The sequence below is a fragment of the Syngnathus acus genome, chromosome 12 (genome assembly GCF_901709675.1).
Source record: "Syngnathus acus chromosome 12, fSynAcu1.2, whole genome shotgun sequence".
In the NCBI taxonomy this organism is placed as follows: domain Eukaryota; kingdom Metazoa; phylum Chordata; class Actinopteri; order Syngnathiformes; family Syngnathidae; genus Syngnathus; species Syngnathus acus.
The window spans coordinates 1295851-1317494 of record NC_051097.1 but is presented as its reverse complement, the minus strand read 5'-3'; the positions used below and the strand labels follow the sequence as shown (position 1 = coordinate 1317494).

The window sequence follows — 21644 nt, the reverse complement described above, 5'->3', positions numbered from 1 at the left end:
TCCTCTCAGCTCATCTCGCGAGGTTCGACAACCAAATTTCGTCCGACATCCGAAGCAAAAAAATCTCGAATTTTTTGTTCGAATACTGATTTGTTCGAGAACCGGGACGTTCGAAAACCGAGGCTCCACTGTATTTCGTTTTGCATGGGTACTCCCTTTAATCTGCTTTCTCGCAGGTAAAATGCATTCTCAATAGGGTTTAAGTCTATTAACTTGGCCAATCAACGTTTTTACGTTTTTACCCTGATAATTCCTTTATTGTGACAGTGTTTCAATTTGTATCTTCTAGCACCATGATGAAGGATCTCCCAATAAGTTTGGTTGCATATTTATTAAAAAGAACAGATAAAACATCCACCCATCCTTTTTCTGAACAACTTATCCTAACAAGGGTTGCTTGCATGCTGGATCCTATCCAAGCTGTCTTAGGGCGGTAGGCAGGGTATCCCGAACTGGTCGCCAGCCGATCGCAGGGCACACACAAACTAACAACCATTCACACTCGCACGTTCAAACAATTTGGAGTTGTCAATCGGCCTACCATGCATGTCTTTGCAACGTGGGAGGAAACCGGAGCACCCGGAGGAAACCCACGCTGGCAAAGGGAGAACATGTATACTCCACACAGGAAGGATGATGCCAGAATCGAACCCTGACCCAGAAGAGTGCGATACCATGTCGCCTATGTTTAGATTTTTTGTGTGTGTTATTCCTTAACAAAGATGAATGAGCCTGTCCCAGAGTAGGTCATTCAAACCCAAGGGATTGGTGACATTATTGCAATGTTTACAGACAAGCTTATGCTTGAGATCATGAGAAAATATGTTTTAAGCATTAGCCTAGTTTGAAGAACCATTGTATTAGGACACACCGAGTCAATTAGATGATCCAAAATCTGCTTAAAAAAAAGTTGACTAAAAGAAAAAGGTCAAACCTTTATACAAGCCATAGAAATACATGGAAATGAAAGCTAATAAATCTGTTATGTAAAATTAATTTTTTGATGTCAAACCCAATTTTTTTCAGCGTAACTGTAAAGTTCTAGGAATTTGCTTAATTGTTCAATTCAACACAAATGTTTATTAAATGTGATATAAAATAAATGTGTGCAGTTGTTTATTTGTAACTCAAAGATTCTAGTCGAGTCGCCATTGCCATGCCATGTGCTGTACTTCTCCAGCCATGGGTGCTGGTGGGGTGTTGTAGGATTAGATGGAACTGAGGGAAATAAAATCCTCAATTAAACCATACTTTTTTATGTTCATAACTAAGACATGATGTTGCTTAATTGACATCAGTTAATTTCATATTGCCATTAGCCATTTTCCTTCCATAGGACTAAGTGAATGCTGTGGTCTGGCATGCTTGTTGCAAACACCAGTCCAGAGTCATTGTTCCCATCCAAGCCATTAAGCCAAGATGTCACACCAGCCAGGAAACTGGACCCACGTTTAGATTTTCTGTATGGTGGTAGAGGCCAGCGACCCGAAATGGACTCTGTCCTGAGATCCATCACATAGAGGAAATCGTTGTCAAAGAGGAGTGCGAAGACTTCACCAAAGCTCAGCAAGGACAAGTTGGCTGGATCCTGAACTTTTATGACCCTGGGAAAATAAAATTTCTGATTAAGAGTGATGAGAAAATGTAAGGTACAGACAAATTGTGATACTAACATCAATTAATTAGGAATCTCTTGATTCTGCTTTCCACGATGTAGAGATGTAAAATGGAGAGAGAAAATCACACAAATTCACATTGCAAGTTTCCCAAGAGTTTTCTAGAAGCTGCCACATCCCCAAACCTTGGCCCATTCCTCACCATATTTTTGTGGACATCCCAAAAATATATACTAATCATAGCCTAAAAATATTAGAAGGAATCACACGATATTTTGGATAGACACAATATATGTGTAATATTTAGAAATTGAAACACCATTGTATTGAAATTCGTAAAGTCAAAAAGGTTTTATAAATTTGTTTAGAAATTTAAACACCATTGTATTGAAATTACCAACACATAGTGTTTCTTATTGGCCGCTAGAGGGCACTGGTGGAGTAGTTTTCCTTGCCAAGCAATGCAAAGTGTCTACATTCAGAATTACCACACTACACTAACCTGGGGGACATTATGCATAGTGAAACCAAAGTGAGTCATGGTTGCGCATCAATCTTCTGTTGCATTGTGGTCCTATACACAATATTAAAGACTTTTAAACCCTTCTCAATACATTTACGCACCATAAACCTTTCCCATTGTCTTAATAACCATTCCCACAATGTTCTGTGCATTGTACCTTTACAGTAAATAAATGAACAAACACGTGATCTTGTCACGTGTCCCGACTCCTTCTGCACCAGTTGGTGCTTCTTCCCTCGCATTTGGCCGGCTGCCGCCTCCAGCGCTTGAACTCAGTCACGTCTGCAGTGACGCACATTGCTCAGAGGCATGCCCCGCGCGATCAGGGCTCATTGCCGCTGTCCCGACTCCTGGGCAGCAGTGTTTTTTTTCCTACGTGCACGGCAGCAAGCCGTGCACCCCGTGCTTGTCCTCAGTGAAGCACATTGCTCAGAGGCACGTCCCGCGCTCATTGCTGCTGTACTGACTCTTTCCTTTGTGTGCAGCTGTGTCACGTCCTCTCTCGCCCTGCTGGCCTTCCGTGCGAGACCTCGGTGGTGGCCGTCGCCAATACGAAATTGCGCGTACTAATCGACGTTGATCACCACCACCTGTCCCGTGTTACCCGCTAATTGGGGTGTGTATATACACGCCATTCGCCGGTCAGTCTTCGCCATTTCGTCTGCTTTGACACACGCATGCCTGCCACCTGACTCTCGTTTGCCTGATCCGCTGTGTAGTGGAATGCTGGGCTGGTTGTCTGCCTTGACACACACATGCCTACCACCGGATTCCTGTTTGCCTGTCTTATCGGTAATTCGATGCATTTTGGAGACATTTCCATCTTTCCTTGGCTTCTTTATTAACATTAATGCACATTTGTACTTGGGGTGTCTAAACTTTCGATCTTGGTTCAACGGACGAACAATCATGTAATAAGAATGACTGACGAAGACGGAAGGGTGCTCAGATCACGGACAAAGAACGAACCGGAAAAATTTTGTGAATTACCCACTTCTGCTGTCTTTATTTATTTGTATCACACTACTGGAATGTTTTATTTAAAGCATAGTGTAATAGTTTATTGACCTGGTCTTGAACAAGTTTATCTTTTGGTTTTGATGCGACATTTGTAGACCATACCCCTGCAGAGAGACCCATATTAATTTATCTATCTATGCCCGCAACAGCCAAAACAATTAAATGCTCTCCTTGAGTTCTAGCAGATGGCACAAGGTAACATAAATCTGTGTCACCCCCTGATACAATTCATAAAACAAAATACAGTAAGACATGACCTGTGACTTTTCACCCTGGTTGACTGAATTTGTGAATAAATTGAGAAGAGATTATCATTATTTTTACTTTATTTGACAACATTTTTATTTTGAATGTGCTAGGAGTTTTTGTTTTACTAAAGATATGGTTCCAGGTTCAGCACAGGTTGAGAAACACTATTAGACAAGGTTTGTTTATAATTTTACCTGAGAATCTCAAAACTGGCAAAATCCCACAGATGTACTCCGATGTCAGAGCTGCAAACAATGTGGCGTCCATCAAACTGCAATCGGGGTTGAAGGCTGATGCTGCGATTCTCTGACACCGACAGTGTCTTTAAGCACGTACAATTAATTTCTTTTCCTAAAGGCCAGATCTGAAAAGAGAAGTTAGTGTTTGATCCATATTATGGAGAAAACATATTTAAGACAGGATAACGCTACAAAATCAAGGTGAAGTATCTATTTGTCTGTTGAATTACACACAAGGCTGATACAAGACTACATACCTGGGTCAAAATGCTCATTTTAAAAACAAGTCAAAACAATCATCAAAAAAAGAAATGAAAAAAAGACTATTAAATGATGATCTATGGGAAAAAAAAACATCATTCATTATAAGCTGCCTCTCTGAAAACTCGTTTTTGTGAAGGCCTGCATCAATGAGTAAATGTCAAAAATAAAGGTGTAGGTAGGTAGGTAGGTATGTATATATATATACACAGGGTCCGGCAAAATGATCTGACACATTTTTGGGTTTAAAAAAGCACAAATAAAGTACAGAAACAAAAATATATATAGTTTTTTTAAAAGTACATATAATGCCATTTTGTTTCATTTGATTTTCAAAATTAAATCAGTCAAATGGAAGCCGTTATTGTCCACACAAGTCGTCCATAACTCGGCGGATCATTTCATGGGAAATGGCAGCAATTTCTTTCTTTTTTGTTTGAATGCTGATCCACTGGCTCTGAAGTTAGTAACTCATAAAAAGATTGTGTTTCGAGCAGGTACGGGATCATGTCTACTAAGTCTGAAGCGCAAACGGAACGTTCATTGTGTTGGAGTTACAGATTTGTTCTTGATAAACGTTTCCACAATGAAAGCGCGATGCTCACCGGTCCAATTCATGTTAGCAACTGAAACAAAACGAAATAACATTATTCGAAAATGAAACGGAAATTAAATGAAACCAAACAAAACAAAACGTCATTATATGTGTACTTTTCGAGAATAAAAAAACTTTTTTGCATCTTTAATTTATTTGCATTTTATTAAAGCTACAAATGTGTCAGATCAGTTTGGCACACCCTGTATATACATAGTCACACGTTTGCCTGTTTTGTGATTCACCGATTCACAACCACGGTCCATTGGGCGCCGTTGAACTTGGCTGCCCTTACACCTGTTTATGGACCCCGTGGAGGCTATTTTGTGTGTTTTGGGGTGTTCTTTGGTATTGAGGGGGGGCTGGTTGGCCGCTGTTACTTTTTTTTTTTCCTTTGTCTTGTTGCTTTGCTTTGATGGCTTTTAACTTTCGCACTTACTGGCTTTCAATGCGGCGGTGTTGTGTGGCAGCCTTATAAGAGCCTATTGAGTTGCGCTCATGCCATCTGTGTCTTTTATATACCTCCTCTGTGGTATGAATACTGCTGGGGCCTGAATTTCCCCACCCCCGGGGATCAATAAATGATCAATCAATCAATATATATATATATATATATATATACACATATAGTACCTCTACTTACGAGCTTGATTGTTTCTGCAATCAGGTTTGTAAGTAGAAAGGTTTGGAACTAGAAGCAACATTTCCTATAGGAATCAATGTAAACGCAAATACGTGCCAGACTATCCCAAACGTCACACTCTTTGCCCTATTACGCTGTGAAAAATGCACAAAAAACAAAAACAATAGTTTTCTTTTTTCTTTTTCAAACCTTTATAACAAAAAATAAATGTCACTTCATTCTTGACCTCCTAACTTTGCTTGGGGAGGGGGGAATCTGTTGTAATGTTCTACACTTGCTAAAAATACCCCTGAGAAGACATAGAAAAAGTCAGGCTAATAAATTATTGTATGCTTTTATGTATTTCCTGCAACGTGCTTACGTACGCGTCATTATTTTTCGGTGCAATCAATGAGTTTTCCGATTGTGTGAGTGGTCATTGATTGCATCTCACGCAGAACACGAGCGATAACTTAAGAAAAGAAAAGGAAACTCACTTCTTAAGATGGAAATTGACAAACACAAAAGTGTGTTCTTTGTGTTTTCATTGAAAACAAGCCGATATTGTCTGCTGCACGGCAACGGCTTCTGCATTTCACTCAATGCATGCGCACTCCTGCAGCAGGGATACCAATATTCAGGGGGGCTACTTTGGCATCACACTGGCCATACTCCGTCGCGAGCTCGACGATACGCATGCCCCTGCCATGTTCCTTTATGAATTTGTGTTTTATTCAATAGTCTGAGAGACATACTCTACTACACGACTTGTTTTTCCACACTGCTAACGCACCATTGTTTGTATCTTGAAAAGTTTGTAAGTATAGGCTTTCGTAATTAGAGGGACCGCCTCCCCTGCCATCATGAAAAGGGGAAAAACAAATTCAATTGTTTTTATTATAAAGTCATTTTCCTTTTAATTTCAATAATTTTGTATCATTTTGAACCAAAATGGCTCAATTGTTACAGTTATTTTAAAACCGAAGACGATTCGCTCAGAGGAGCCAACGTCCTGTCTAGCCTCCTCTGAGGATTGTGTAATCACGTGGCTGCGTATGTTGACAGGCTATGCAGTTAGACTGAACTGAACTAAAATCACTGAATTTTTATAGTTATGTTAAATCCGAAGACGAGTCGCTCAGAGGAGGCAACTTCCTGCCTTGCCTTCTCTGAGGATTGCGTAATCACATGGCTGCCTTTGCTGACAGCTGTCTAGGCTATGCAGTTAGACTAAACTGCTGTCTGTCTCTATGTCGCTGTTTAAGTGTTCAAACACTGTGGCTATATTAACTAATTTCCGTAGTTAAGCTGATGTATATAAAATCTAGTGTTTTTTGTCATCTGTCTGTAACGTCGTGTTTCTTTAGATCAGGGGTGGGCAATTCCGGTCCTCGAGGGCCGGTGTCCTGTATGTTTTATAGGTCTCACTGCTGCAACACACTTGATTCAAATGATCAGGATTGTTATCCAGCTTCTGCAGACCTTGCTAATTATCTGACCATTTGAATCAGGTGTGTTGCAACAGGGTGACATAGAAAACATGCAGGACAACCGGCATGAGGACCGGAATTGCCTACCCCTGCTTTAGGTGAACAAAACGGCTTTGAAAAGAGACCCAACGGAGGCAACGAAAAAAAGTTCTCCAGCCTTGTGGCAGGGAGCGCTAGTGATCCCGGGATGCTTCATGCGCCCACCTGTAGAATAAGTGATCTCCAGTTCAAATTTACAGTGAACAACTGAGGAGCAGTCGTCCATTTATTTAGTTTTACATTCTTTTTTTTTTTTTTACGTTTTATTTTACAATGGAGGATTACATGTGCAAACTCAAACGATTTTCAACTATGGATTTTCGGTCGAAGCAGGAGGTCATCAGTAAAGGAAGACCAACTCCGGAGTTAAAAGGTTTGATTCGGACAACGGGACTTCGGAGCATGTCTTTTCAAACAGAGTGGTACGTATGATCGAAAACAAGATTTTGATTCCATGTGCTTTATTGAGTGTTTTTATGTGTGAAGACTGCTGATATGGGATTTTAATTAAAATAGCTCAAATTAAATAATGAATAAGCTACTCTAGAGCAGCGTTCCCCAACCTTTTTTGTGACACCGTTAGGTGTCGGACAAATTTTACCGGGGGGGATTGGGGGGTGACGTCAGTGCCCCTCCCCAGTCATGAACCTCGCCGCACGTCACTGATATAGGCACACGTTTGGTCGTAAGGATATGAGAGCAGGTGTGTGTAGTGTACATGAGTGAGTCTTTGGGTGTGTGAATGTGATTCTTGTGTGTGTGATTATTGTATGAAGCGTGTGAAGGGTGTGTGGGGGGGTGTAGTGTATGGTGTGTGTGTGTGTGTGGGGGTGGGGTTCTCCAACAGACAGAAATACAGCACGTAAGTCAACGCTCAACTTCTGACGTCACACAACACGACGGCACACATTACATAACTGACGAGACGTAACGGTTCCACTATACTAAATAACCATGAATGAAATTGGCAACACACCAAACATAAGTCATCGAGACAACAAAATACATTTGCTGGGGACCGTTAGTCGCCGTACCGCTGCGTAACGGCTACTCGTACGATACGAGGAAAACTTAAAGGAGCTATCAATCAAACGGCTCACACACGAAACAAACCGCGATCAGACAAACGGCACAACAGTAGACAGTAGTAACAATGAAATTTACGCATATACTCACTTTGTGTCAAAGACGCAGACGATCACAGCAACACACTCAGTTGATACCAGCAATTTTTAACTTACCGCTGCGCACAAGCTCCAACAACCTGAGGTAACTCACGCGAGACTTAAGGCGCAGTGACGTAACTGTCCAACATTTTAACATCAACATAGGAACCTTTCTAGCAGTTTCTCCATTTTCTGTTATCTCTTCTCTTATTTTCTTCTCTTTTCTTTCTTACCATTATTTTTTATTTTTCTTCTTCGTGCTACTGCTATTTTCATTTTTCTTCTTTGTGACAGGGGTTCGCTTTGGCCTAGAGAGTTAAGTTCAGCATTCAGTTTAAAGATATCTGGCGCCATCTCGCGTTGTGAATGGGTATACAGTCTAGACCCCGAATGTAATACGACCCCCACCTTTTCAGTCTTATTTCAATGCAAAAAACACCGTCTTATATTTGGGCCAATACGGTACTTCAGCGCTCTGATCTGGACCGGTCTGGTATTCTGGATATGATCCGTTTTGCTTTCTATAGATTTTGCAGTTGGACGTCCAAGTCACTTGTTTCTTGCTTTCCTTCTTCAGTTGACAGCCTTCATTGGCGCCATCACTCTTGGATTTTTGTGGCTATAAATGTTGGATTTTTTCCCATTTTCTTTCTCTATCTGCTATCACAGGCTACATAATCTATGCAGACTGATTGTTGTTTTTTGGCTTATCACCAACAGTTTACAGCTGTATCTTGGAGTGTCCTACTCCCTCGGCAGCCTAAACTGACCTAATAATCTAATTAATTTAATTAATCACATTTAAATCTCATATCTGATAAAGGTCCCCAAATAAAGATTTTGAATTCTTGGACATGACAAAATTGTAGTGTATGAATAACCCGGCCGGGTCATACCAAAGACTATAAAAATGGGACCCACTGCCTCCCTGCTTGGCACTCAGATTCAAGGGTTGGAATTGGGGGGTTAGATCACCAAAGGATTCCCGAGCGCGGCACTGCTGCTGCTCACTGCTGCTGCTCACTGCTCCCCTCTCCCCCAGGGGATGGATCAAAATCACACGGGGATGGGTTAAATGCAGAGGACAAATTTCACCACACCCAGATGTGTGTGTGACGATCATTGGGACTTTAACTTTAACTGAAGATGAGGGAATTTGACATCCACATTTTCATTAGTGGAGTGTACTTGATAAAATAGATTAAAAAGAGAATATCAGCACACTTATTAGGCCAGGTGCAATTTCTATCGGCCTCTGGGCCAGTTCTCTTTTCTTTTTTTTTTGCTGTTTTATACCTCTAAAAGTTAATTTTTTAAATTACCGTATTGGCCTGAATATAAGACGATGTTTTTTTGCATTGAAATAAGACTGAAAAAGTGGGGGTCGTCTTCCCTTCGTGTTCTAGACATATAACCATTCACAACGCTAGATGGTGCCATATATCTTTAAAGCGAAGTTACGTCACCGCGCCTTAAGTCCCGCGTGAGTTACCTCAGCTTATCGCAATTGTTGGAGCTTGTGCGCAGCGGTAAGTTAAAGGTTGCTGGTATCGACTGAGTATGTTGCTGTGATCGTGTGCGTCTTTGACACAAAGTGAGTATATACATACATTTCGTTGTTACTACTGTCCACTGTTGTGCCGTTTGTCCGATCGCGGTTTGCTTCCTGTGCGTGCCGTTTGATTGACAGCTCCAGCACGCTCCTTTAAGTTTGCTTCGCATCGTACGAGCAGCGTACACGCATGACTACAGCCGTTACGCAGCGGCACGGCGACTAATGGTCGGCAGCAAATGTATTTTGTTGTTTCGACGACTTATGTTTGGTGTGTTGCCGAGAGTATTTCATTTATGGTTATTTAGTATAGCGGAACCGTTATGCGCCGTTAGTTATGTAATGTGTGCGTCTACTAGTGTTGTGTGACATCAGAATTTGAGCGTTGACCTATGTGCTGTATTTCTGTCTGTTGCAGAACCACACACCACACACACACGCACACACACACACCACACACACACGCACGCACGCACACACACCACACACACACACACACACACACCCTTCACACGCTTCATACAATCATCACACTCACACAAGAATCACATTCACACACCCAAAGACTCACCCATGAACACTACAGACACCTGCTCTCACATCCTTACGACCAAACATGTGCCTACACCCTTTTGCCAGTTTGCCTGTATGCCCCTATGAGCCACAGTGCCTGTAACGTTTTTGCCAATAATTCAGTAAAGCAATCAAAACTGAACCACGTCTTCCCTCCTGTGTTCTGACCGACACCCGGGGGCGAAAAGAGCATAACCATCCGAGCCAACCCCGTATACCAGGGGTGGCCAACCCGCGGCTCGCGAGCCGCATGCGGCTCTTTGGCTGGTTTCATGCGGCTCTTTTACGTTCATATCAACATTTGTGTTTATTTTTTGTGCGTATTTGCTTCGCTTGAGTTCAATATGGTATTTTGGTCAAACGCGCATGCGCGTGAGGTGAAATCCCGCAAAGGAGGAGGGACAAACCTATTTGAGGAGTGTCAATTTCGCTCTCAAAATGGCAAGGAAAAAATGCACAGCTAAACGAATATATGACGATGAACACAGGACGTTTTTAACAGAGTTAAAGTTGTTTTTTGTTGAACGCAATGGCAAGCCTTTCTGCCTGATATGTCGGACGTCATTAGCGCATTTAAAAGCTTCAAATGTTCAGCGCCACTTCAGCTCACTTCATGCCAATATTGATAAGGACTTTCGCAAGCACAAGTTTGGACACTTTCAAAAGTCAGGCAGAAAAATAGGTACAGTTTTTCAAAAAAATTACGAAGCACTCAGAGACTGTCACGCTTGCATTGTTTCAACTGGCTTGGAACATTGCACGGGCTAAAAAGCCATACAATGAAGTGGAGTTCGTTAAAAAATGCCTCAGTGACGTTATTGAAATCTTGTCTCCTGAAAACGACAAACTAAAACGAATGGTCTGTCCCACCACACATAGTAAGTGAAAAAACTTATGTTTTTGTTTGTGGAATTTGTTGAACTGAGAGTTTGTCTGTGTGAGACAATGCACACAATGTTCATTGTTGAAAATGTGGTCTTTGGTCTGTGGTTTTAGTACTGTAGGAGTCAATTTGTCATTATCATGTTGGTGCGTGACATGATAATGTCACACAATAAATTTGGCTGAGCAGAGGTGTGTGTGTGTGCGCGTGAGTGTGCATGTGTGTGTGTGTGTGAGTGTGAGTGTGTGTGTGTGGGGGGGGATTTTCATGTGTGCTCATGTGTATGATGTGGCTCTTTGCGATGACACAGTAAAAAATGTGGCTCTTAGTCTCTGACTGGTTGGCCACCCCTGCCCTATACAGTCCTCAGGCTCCCCAACAATAGCGGTAGCAGTTTGCATTATTTTATTGCAATGTTTTTCCTTATTCAGATTTGTTTCAAGACTACAGTTACAGTTAGAATTCACTTTGATGGTTAATGCAGTTATTGCAATTTTGTTGTTTTATCACAGTAGATTGGTTTCTTTACATTTCAAAAACCAGAACCCATTAATTTACAAATGTGATTGCACTTTAGTTTACATATTTAAATGTTCAGATATTAAAATGTGATAGACAGTTTTTGCATGATTTGAATGAGGCAAAATAACATGCTTTTTCTCTCGAATATATTGTTATAATAATTTGTTTCAGATGTAATCATTTTCTGTGTGGAAATTAAATTTGGTGTTCAAAAAACCTTTTTTCAAACTTGAGTCAAAAAGTCTTTTTTCAAACTTGAGTCTTGAAAAAGAGGGGGTCGTCTTATAATCAGGGTCGTCTTATATTTGGGCCAATACGGTAAATTGTGCAGGTACCTTTTTTACATGAAATGAGGAAAAGTTCTGAATTGGTGAATAAGTGCATCTTGGAGTTAGAACATCAGCATTACCTTAATTTCATACTTATCAGCACTTAGGAGGATGTAATCACCAGGACTGTGCACCACAGACTCCACTTCACTTTTCTGTAGTATAACCTGTATGAAAATTAACATGATTTTAGGGTCCTTTTATAAAACCCTTCTGATACACGTGATCTTAAATTATATCAACCCTTGTGGACCATCAGGTATCGGCTTTTTAGTAATACCCAAAGACCCACAGTGAGGGATCGTTCCAAGTATTTGGTCCTCTTAATAGCCCCGGAGTACGTCAGGGCCACGGAAAGCAAAGACAGTCTTAGTCTTTAGTCTAGTCTTTAACTGATTATGATGCCATTGCTTTGTGTGTAGCATTTATCAGTTTTTTATTATTCCAATATAAGACATAGCAATTTATTGAGAGTTTGAGTTGAACTTTTATTTATATTCTGTTCATCTTAATATGTTTTATACTTTTCCCTCTGTTGTTAACTCTTAATATGTGTCCTCTCTGCATCCATTGCAGCCTGGTCATCCTGGAAGAGGGATCCTCCCATCCGTGGTCTCTTCTCAAGGTTTCTCATTTCCCCTAGTTGGAGTTTTGAGTTTTTCCTTGCCCTCCTGGGAGTTTAAGATCAGGGGATGTCTGAGAATATTTGTCATTTTTCACACGTCCTGGGTGTTGTTAGTTACCTAAATGTTGAACGGAGGCTGTGATGTACCGAAGTCAAATTCTTTGTTTGGCACACCCAAACATGGCGAATAAAAATTCTCGCTTGGTGCTACCCCACGTGTTGAACTTAAAAGTAATCATCTGTGACCAGATAATCATCGGCCAGAAGTACACCCCTAGATTTATTTTGCAAATGTTTTTTCTGACAAGGCTGATGCAGCCACCCAGTTCATGCAAAAATATCCAGGCAAATTCTATTTGTGCTCTATTAATTAGTGCTCTAATTATTAGAGCATCATGTTTTCATAGACTAGGGAATCTACTCAAGTATCTTGTTTAAAATAACAGTTAACCTGATCATTCTTATTTAGTTTTTATTAGATTTTCCGTATTATCTGAACTATAAACCGTAGCTGAATATAAAACGTACAATCTGAAATTCGAGGAAAATCATATTTAAAATTGTTCATATATAAACCACACTGGACTACAAGACTCGGGTGTTTTAATGTTTAATTTTCATATGTAAGAGATTATGCACAAATCATCATGTATCATTAAAATCATGAAAAAAATTCATAGATAAACCGCAGTGGACTATAAGCCCCAGGCTTCAAAGCTTGTGCAAAAAGTGGCGTCTTATAGACCGGAAAATATGGTAGTTATGTTCAGACTAGTTTTACCCATCCATGCATTTTCTATACCGCTTGTCCTCATGGGGGTCGCAAGCGTGCTCGAGCCTATCCCAGCGGTCATCGGGCAGTATGCAGGGATACCCTGAACCGGTTGCCAGCCAATCGCAGGGCACACAGAGACGAACAACCATCCACACTCGCACTCACACCTAGGGGCAATTTGGAGTGCTCAATCGGCCTACCAAGAATGTTTTTGGGATGTGGGAGGAAACTAGAGTGCCCGGAGAAAACCCACGCAGGCATGGAGAGAACATGCAAACTCCACACAGGGATGGTCAGAGGTGGAATCGAACCCACACCCACCTGAGGCGGACGTGCTAACCAGTGCACCACCGAGCCGCCCCACACTAGTTTTAGTCTAGCTTTAATCGCTTGAAAATCTGAGCATTTTAGTCATTTTTATTTCAGTTAGAATTGTGCATGCACATTTAAGTTTTAGTTGACAAAAATTAATGACATTTTAGTGTTTTTAGTTTTAGTCAATGACAGTTAATGACATTTTAGCAGGAACACTTTAGCTAAAGGTGCTTCTAATCAACAGCCAGTTAAATGAGCTCATTCACCTGCTGGTTGAGGAGAAGCATCCGTATGTAAAGACAAAAGTTGTTTCACAGGCTGCGTCCTCCAAAGGCTGTTTTTTCAGCCACTCTTTCGTGATGTAATTTCTGGCACAAAAAGACCACACATGGTGACCAAATTTATGCCGACACACACGACCTTTAAATCCCAACTTTAAATGTGACTTTCTTTTCCATAGCAACGGGCCCTGAACAAAGACTGCCTTTTTAAAAAACTTTTCTTCAGAACATATAAACACAACAGTCAGTCGGTTGTATCGACTTTTGCAAATATGCCAGTTAGCCATATTAATAATATAAATTTATTTTTATTCAGATTTGTATTCAGTATTTTGATTGGCTTGTCTTTTTTACTTTGTTGTTAAAAAATATATTTAGTGTGAAGTATGCTTCGTAGCAGACTTTTGTGACGCCCACATTGCTTCACTTCTCTACAACAGCAATGCACTTGACACTACTTGACACGCTCACTCATCCAATCTGTCGTAAATGAAGAAGAAGCTCTTCTTCTACGCATGTGTGTGGCGTTTCTCTTCTACGCATGTGTTTAGTGTTTCCGGGCAGTATTCTTCTTAAAGGTTCCAGGCACAAGTGGCGTGTCATTGCTGGACAAATCATTTTTGCCAGTGGTTATTTTTTATTTTGCCATGACCGGCAATCATCCTGCTAGCGTTTCTTTGTTGTTAACGTCTCTGATTGGACAATTGGAGCGAGGGATTCTTAGCCATGAATTGGCTATCTTACCGTGATTATAGTAGGTTGGCCATGAATTAGTTATTTTAGCGTCATCTATTCCTGTCTTGCTTCAGTCTCACCTGTCTCTTTTCACAAAGTTTTCTATTTGTCTCCATCCAAATTTGAACCCCGCAATTGTTTATTTTATTTCACTTTCTAGTTTACTTACTTTCTGAGAGAGGGAGGAGAGCAAAACTCATTTGCAATCAAATGAAGTTTTAGTTGCTCTATCTGCTTTTACAGTCTATCATCAATATTGCCAGGTTAACAGACATGAATTGATTGTGACTTATTTTCTAAAAATCCAAGATATTAAAAATATAACTTCAGCAATAAGGACATTTGTTAAAGTTATTTAAACCTAATATCTAATTATTGAATTAATTGTATACACTTCCCCGACAATGTACTTATGTGTTGTCAATACTTTAGTGTATCTGACCAAAACCAAAATATTCATATCCAAATAAGCCTCAGAGGTTTAGGGGTCTCAGGGAGCTAGAACTGGGGGCTGAATTTTTTTAAAATTATCTGTATGATGCGAGAAGAAAAAAAATAAAGTGAAATAATACACCATTTGTGTTTATTTCTTATATTTCCCAAATATAGTCAATAAGTCCATCCTGCAGAATAAACCTGGGTATGACATCCAAGAAGGATGCTTCCAGACTGGACAAATTGGTCAGGTGAGTATGTGGTCAGCAAGGAGCTGGGCTGTCTAGGGGCGGTGGCAGAGTCGAAGGCACTAAACAAACTGCAGGACATTATGGGCAATCCCAGCCACCCTCTGCACACCGTCGTCATCGCTCAGAGGAGCCTGTTTGGTAGGAGACTGCTCCTCCCCAAGTGTCGGCCCAAAAGACAGTTGAACTCCTTTGTCCCGCATGTCTTTAAACTGTTGGGGGTAGGTACTGCTAGGACCAGAGACGAATGGGGGACCTCACATGATTGGTGTACTGGATACTAAGAGTGCAACGCGTGACAGAGCCCCATGCGTTTGAACCAATTTTGGAACGAAACATAGCAAAACATGAAAAGTACAAAAATAAACAGTAATTGAGATAAAATGTATTATTTGAACATACCGGCACGGTACATACCGTAATTTCACAAACATAAACGCCTTTAACTTTCTCAAAAAACGAAGGTGCGCCTTTTAAGAAGGTGCACCTTTTGTGTGGACCAAATTCAAAAATCTGTAAAGTTGTTTTCTGTGCCTTCTGTAATATACAGGTGTGGACCGGGACAAAAAAACAATCACAGGACTAGACATGTCACGTAAAGGAGTACCTTCGCCGCCATTGTTTTGTGTGGCTTCCGCCACACAGAGACGTAATATACAGGCACCCGATGAACCAATCAGAGGACATTACGTTTACGTAGATCGGGGCGGTAAACCAATCAGACACACACATACACACATATATGTTTGTGGTCGTTATCGTGTTGGAATACAGTTCCGCGGCCCAATTTACGGAGGGAGGGGATCATGCTCTGCTTCAGTATTCCACAGTACATGTTGGCATTCACTGTTCCCTCAATGAAGTGTAGCTCCCCAGTGCCAGCAGCACTCATACAGCCCCAGACCATGACGCTCCCACCACCATGCTTGACTGTAGGCAAGACACACTTGTCTTTGTACTCTTCACCTGGTTGCCGCCACACACGCTGGACACTATCTGAACCAAATATGTTTATCTTGGTCTCATCAGACCATAGGACATGGTTCCAGTAACCCATATCCTTAGTCTGCTTGTCTTCAGCAAACGTTTTGCGAGCTTCCTTGTGCATCTTTTTTAGATTAGGTTTTTTCCTGGGACGACAGCCATGCAGAACAGTTGAAAGCAGTGTGTGGCGTATGGTCTGAGCACTGACAGACTGACCCCCCCCACCCCTTCAACCTCTACAACAATGCTGGCAGCACTCATACGCCCAACCTCTGAATATGACGCTGAGCGCGCGGCGCACTCTTTGGTCGACCATGGCGAGGCCTGTTTTGAATGAAACTTGTCCTCTTAAACCGCTGTATCGTCTTAGCCACCGTGCTACACCTCAGTTTCAGGGTGTTGGCAATCATCTTATAGCCTAGGCCAGTGATCCCCAACCTTTTTTGCGCCACGGACCGGTTACGTGTCAGAAATATTTTCGCGGACCGGCCTTTATATAAATAAATAATACATTTATATGACTAAATAATACATTTATATAAATAAATAATACATTTATAATAAATATATGAATACGATGAAACAAAATGATACGACTGGCATAAAAACAAGTATAAACGACATTAAAATAAAACTCACCATTACATTGAATTAGTGGGAGCACTGAGCTTGTTTCTCAGAAACGAGCCGGTCCCATCTAGGCGTAATCGGAGACAATGACACCCGAAGTGGTTAAGGTTTGTCTTTTAATGCAGGATGCTTGGTCTCCATGTGCCGAAGCAGTTTTGAGGGCTTCATTGCCTCGTTAGCTAGCCTGTCGCCACATATTATGCAGAGTGGGCTTGGCGCGTCATAGTCTTTTAAATGCAGCTTTCCTTTTCTTAGAAGTCGTAGCCTCTTCTTCTTCCGTCTCCTCATTGGGCTTTTTTCCCTTTCCGAAGAAGCTTTCCAAACATCTCTGTTTCTTGCTCATTTTTGCTTGCTTCGCGGGCTCAACTGAGGTGACATGTCACGTGACCGAGACGAGCGTCTTGACCTGAACCGACGGATGTAATTGGGAGAGAATCGCCAATTTTTTTATATTTTTCAAAATAAATACTTACTCATTTTTGCTAGCTTTGCGGGCTCGACTGGGGAAACGTGTCACGTGACCGGGACGAGCGTCTTGACCTGAATGAATTGATCGTCGATTAAAACTTTTTTTTTTTTTTCTGTGTGGCTTGGCGGCCCGGTACCAAGTGACCCACGGACCGGTACCGGTCCGCGGCCCGGTGGTTGGGGACCACTGGCCTAGGCCATCTTTATGTAGAGCAATAATTATTATTTTTTTAGATCCTCAGAGAGTTCTTTGCCATGAGGTGCCATGTTGAACTTCCTGTGATGAGTATGAGACTGAAAATACCTAATTTAATACACCTGCTCCCCAATCACACCGGACACCTTGTTACACTAACTAGTCGCATTACACAGGGAGGAATATGCCTAATTGGTCCCACTTTTGACTTAATTTTGAGATTTTCAGTTGGGGTGTACTCACTTTTGTTGCCAGCATTTTACACATTCATTGTTGTATTTTGAGTTACTTTGAAGTAACAATAAATTTACTTTGCTATCCAAGCTCTACAGTGACTACATAACATTGTATCAGTTCTTCAGTGTTATCCCATGACAAGATATAATTCAAACATTGCAGAAATGAGAGGGGTGTACTCACTTTACAGGACTGTCTCAGAAAATTAGAATATTGTGATGAAGTTCTTTATTTTCTGTAATGCAATTAAAAAACCAAAAATGTCATACATTCTGGATTCATTACAAATCAACTGAAATATTGCAAGCCTTTTATTATTTTAATATTGCTGATTATGGCTTACAGTTTAAGAAAACTCAAATATCCTATCTCAAAATATTAGAATATTTCCTCAGACCAAGTAAAAAAACAAACGATTTGTAACAGCAAAACAAAATCAAACATTTGAAAATGTCCATTGATGCACTCAGTAGTTGTTTGGGAATTATTTTGCACGGATTACTGCATCAATGCGGCGTGGCATGGAGGCAATCAGCCTGTGGCATTGCTGAAGTGGTATGGATGCCCAGGATGCTTCAATAGCGGCCTTTAGCTCATTTGCATTGTTATGTCTGGTGTCTCATAGCTTCTTCTTCACAATACCCCACAAATTCTCTATAGGGCCAATCGATGACAGTAATGCCATGGTCAGTACACCATTTACTGGTGGTTTTAGCACTGTGGGCAGGTGCCAGATCATGCTGGAAAATGAAACCATCATCTCCAGAGCTTTTCAGCAGACGGAAGCATGTAGTGCTCTAAAATCTGCATTTACTCTGGACTTGATGAAACACAGTGGACCAACACCAGCAGCTGACATGGCTCCCCCAACCATCGCTGACTGTAGGAACTTCACACTGGATTTCAAGCAACTTGGATTTTGCTTTTCTTCAGACTCTGGCGCCTTGACTTCCAAATGAAATACAAAACTTACTTTCATCTGAAAAGAGGACTTTGGACCACTCTGCAACTGTCCAGTGCTTCTTTTCCATAGCCCAAGTCAGACGCTTCTTCCGTTGTCTTGAGTTCAGAAGTGGCTTGACCATGGGAATACGGCTATTGTTGACCATTTCCCGGACACGTCTGTGAACAGTGGCTTTTGATACCTGGACTCCAGCTTCAGTCCACTGTCTTTGAAGCGCCCCCAAATTCTGGAAGCGACTCTTCTTCACAATGCTGTTAAGGCTGCGGTCATCTCTCTTGGTTGTGCAGCGTTTCCTGCCACATTTCCCTCTTCCAACAGACTTTTTGTGGATGTGATTTGAAACTGCACTCTATGAACAGCTTGCTCTTTGAGAAATTTCTTTTTATGTCTTACCCTCCTGATGGAGGGTGTCAATGATGGTCCTCTGGACAGAAGTCAGATCAGCAGTCTTCCCCATACTTGTGATTTAGTTTACTGAACCAAGCTGAGTGTTTTTCAAGGCTCAGGAAGCCCTTGCAGGTGTTTCGAGTTAATTAGACGATTCAAGTGATTAGTTGAATACACCACTAGTATACTTATTCTTGATATTCTAATATTTTGAGATATGATATTTGAGTTTTCTTAAGCTGTATGCCATAATCAGCAATATTAAAATAATAAAAGTCTTGCAATATTTCAGTTGATTTGTAATGAATCCAGAATGTATGACGTTTTTTTTTTTTTTTAATTGCATTACAGAAAATAAAGAACTTTATCACAATAGTCTAATTTTTTGACAGTCATGTATATATATAGTATATATATATATACACACACACACACACACACACACACACACACACACACACACACACACACACACACACACACACACACACACACACACACACACACACACACACACACACACACACACACACACACACACACGCACACACACACACACACACACTATACCAGGGGTCACCAACACGTTGCCCGCGGGCACCAGGTCGCCCGTGAGGACCGCATGAGTCGCCCGCAGGACTGTTCTAAAATTAGCTCAAATAGCGGCACTTGTCAGTGAGCTGCATCTATTTATTTTACAGTCAAACCTCGGTTTTCGAACGTCCCGGTTCTTGAACAATTCGAACAAAAAATTTGAGATTTTTTTCCTTCGGTTTTCGAACAAAATTCGGAGGTCGAACCTCGCGAGATGAGCCGGGAGGACCCGAGAAAACCCGACCGCGCGGCCCGGATGCCGACTGACTCCGTTGTTATTGTATTTTCGTTACTTTGAGGATTGTATTAACCCCCTAATCATGCCTCCAAAGAAAGCAAGTGGGAGCAGTAAAGCCATCCTAAAACACAAAGACGCTCTTAAAGCAATGCGACAGTGAGCGTCCGGTGTGCTGCGGTTGCGTGATCGGACCAAATTAAGCTCCCTGCGCACTGAGGTCCGCTTAAATTTTGGAAAGTACATCAGGACTTTAAAAATATTTTCTAAATTTCAGCGACGGCTCTGTCACAAGATTGCGACCAGCGCAGTGCAGTTGCGCGGTGGGCGACGCGCTACGGTCGCTCGTTCGGCGGTGCGCTGCAGTTGAGCGACCGGACAATAATGCGCAAATGAAAACATGCTAAAAAATAAAAGAAATAGGCGTTAATTTTAGTCTTGGAACGGACTAAATTTTTTTACATTATTTGTAATGGGAAAAATAGATTCGGAATTCGACCGATTCGCTTCTGGAACCGCCTTCTAGAACGGATTGTGGTCGAAAACCGAGGTTTGACTGTATTTTTGCTATTCTTGTTAAAATCACACTTACATGTGAACTGGAAATGACAATAATAACACATAGTGAAAGCTAAATTGAGCAAATTGGCTATTTCAGAAGTGTGTGTCAAACTGGTAGCCCTTTGCCTTAATCAGTTCCCAGGAAGTAGCTCTCGGTTTAAGAAAGGTTGGTGACCCCTGCACTATACACACACAAACACACACACACACACACACACACACACACACACACACACACACACACAAGGTTGAGTTAAGCAGACCTTGGTAACCCATTCAGTGTGTCCGGTCAGAGTGTTGAGACAGGCACCGGCTGCCAAAGCCCAGACCTTCACAGTGAAATCTGCAGAGCCGCTCACCAGGATGTCCATCTCATCATTGTAGTCCACACTGAAAACTGAGCAGACACAAACCAAATTATACAAATGAAATTAACAAAATTACATCAAAGAAATTTCTGGCACTAACACAAGTGTCACTGCCAAACTTTGTGTATAGCCAAACAAAATAAAATAAGACAAGTAGATTATTATTGGATGCAGGATTTCAAGGGTCAAAATACAGTATTTTTTTTTCATTGCAATCTCTTACTTCATTTGAGAAGCAACTTCCAAACTTTACTTTTTTTTCCCAAGGAACTGAAATATGAGTTTTATTAACCAACAAAAATGACAATTTAATAAATGTACAGCTGGTTTTCTACTTTTATAGAATCAACAGCTTCTATTTATTACATTCACATTGTGCATAGTCTTCTTCTTTCTTTTCGTGTCTTTGAAGTGCTAGTCAGATGACAGTTTCCCATGTCTTTACACAGTCTTATGCGTTGTCATTGAATTCAGTGAGATCTTTTAAGCTGCAGGGGTTGGGTAGGAGAGGGCAGACAAGGCAGTGCTGCATGGTATGGTCCTCTTTTCCACATTCACAGAGGGTTGGGCTGGTTTTGTAGCCCCATCTGGCCATAGCAGCTTTTGATCTGCCTGTTCCTGTTCTCAGGCGTTTGAGTGTCTTCCACCGGACCCATGATGCTTTTGAGCCGGGTGGGAGATCTTCGGAAGGGGGGATTGTGCATAGTAGCTGTTAGGAAATATGTCAAATATTATCATTAGATTCTATGTATCTATGTGTGCAAGATCTTCCACATTATGTGACAGTTTGACCTTGTGCCCAGGGATTTCCAACCGATATGGAATGTTAAGAGAACAATGGTGTTTTTCATGGTTCAGGATGCATATGGCTGGAGCCATATGTCGCTTTAAAAAATGACAGCCTGGTTTGAACAATGACATCGTTGA

At 41.3% G+C, this 21644-nt stretch overlaps 1 protein-coding gene across 5 annotated transcripts in view; it reads right to left on the bottom strand.

Moving 5' to 3' along the window:
• Nucleotides 1-658: 658 nt before the first annotated feature.
• fbxw2 (F-box and WD repeat domain containing 2) overlaps nucleotides 659-21644 on the bottom strand; it is a 79025-nt gene continuing 58039 nt past the window's right edge. For 4 of the 5 annotated variants that reach the window (XM_037265846.1, XM_037265845.1, XM_037265847.1 and 1 more), the window contains 4 exons: nucleotides 20613-20746; nucleotides 11760-11846; nucleotides 3603-3772; nucleotides 659-1604 (listed from right to left, as the gene is read on the bottom strand). In XM_037265846.1, the coding sequence (XP_037121741.1) occupies nucleotides 1316-1604; nucleotides 3603-3772; nucleotides 11760-11846; nucleotides 20613-20746 (680 nt within the window). In that variant the 3' untranslated portion in view covers nucleotides 659-1315. The remainder of the gene's footprint in view (nucleotides 1605-3602; nucleotides 3773-11759; nucleotides 11847-20612; nucleotides 20747-21644) is intronic. The other variant, XM_037265848.1, reaches the window with a different exon arrangement.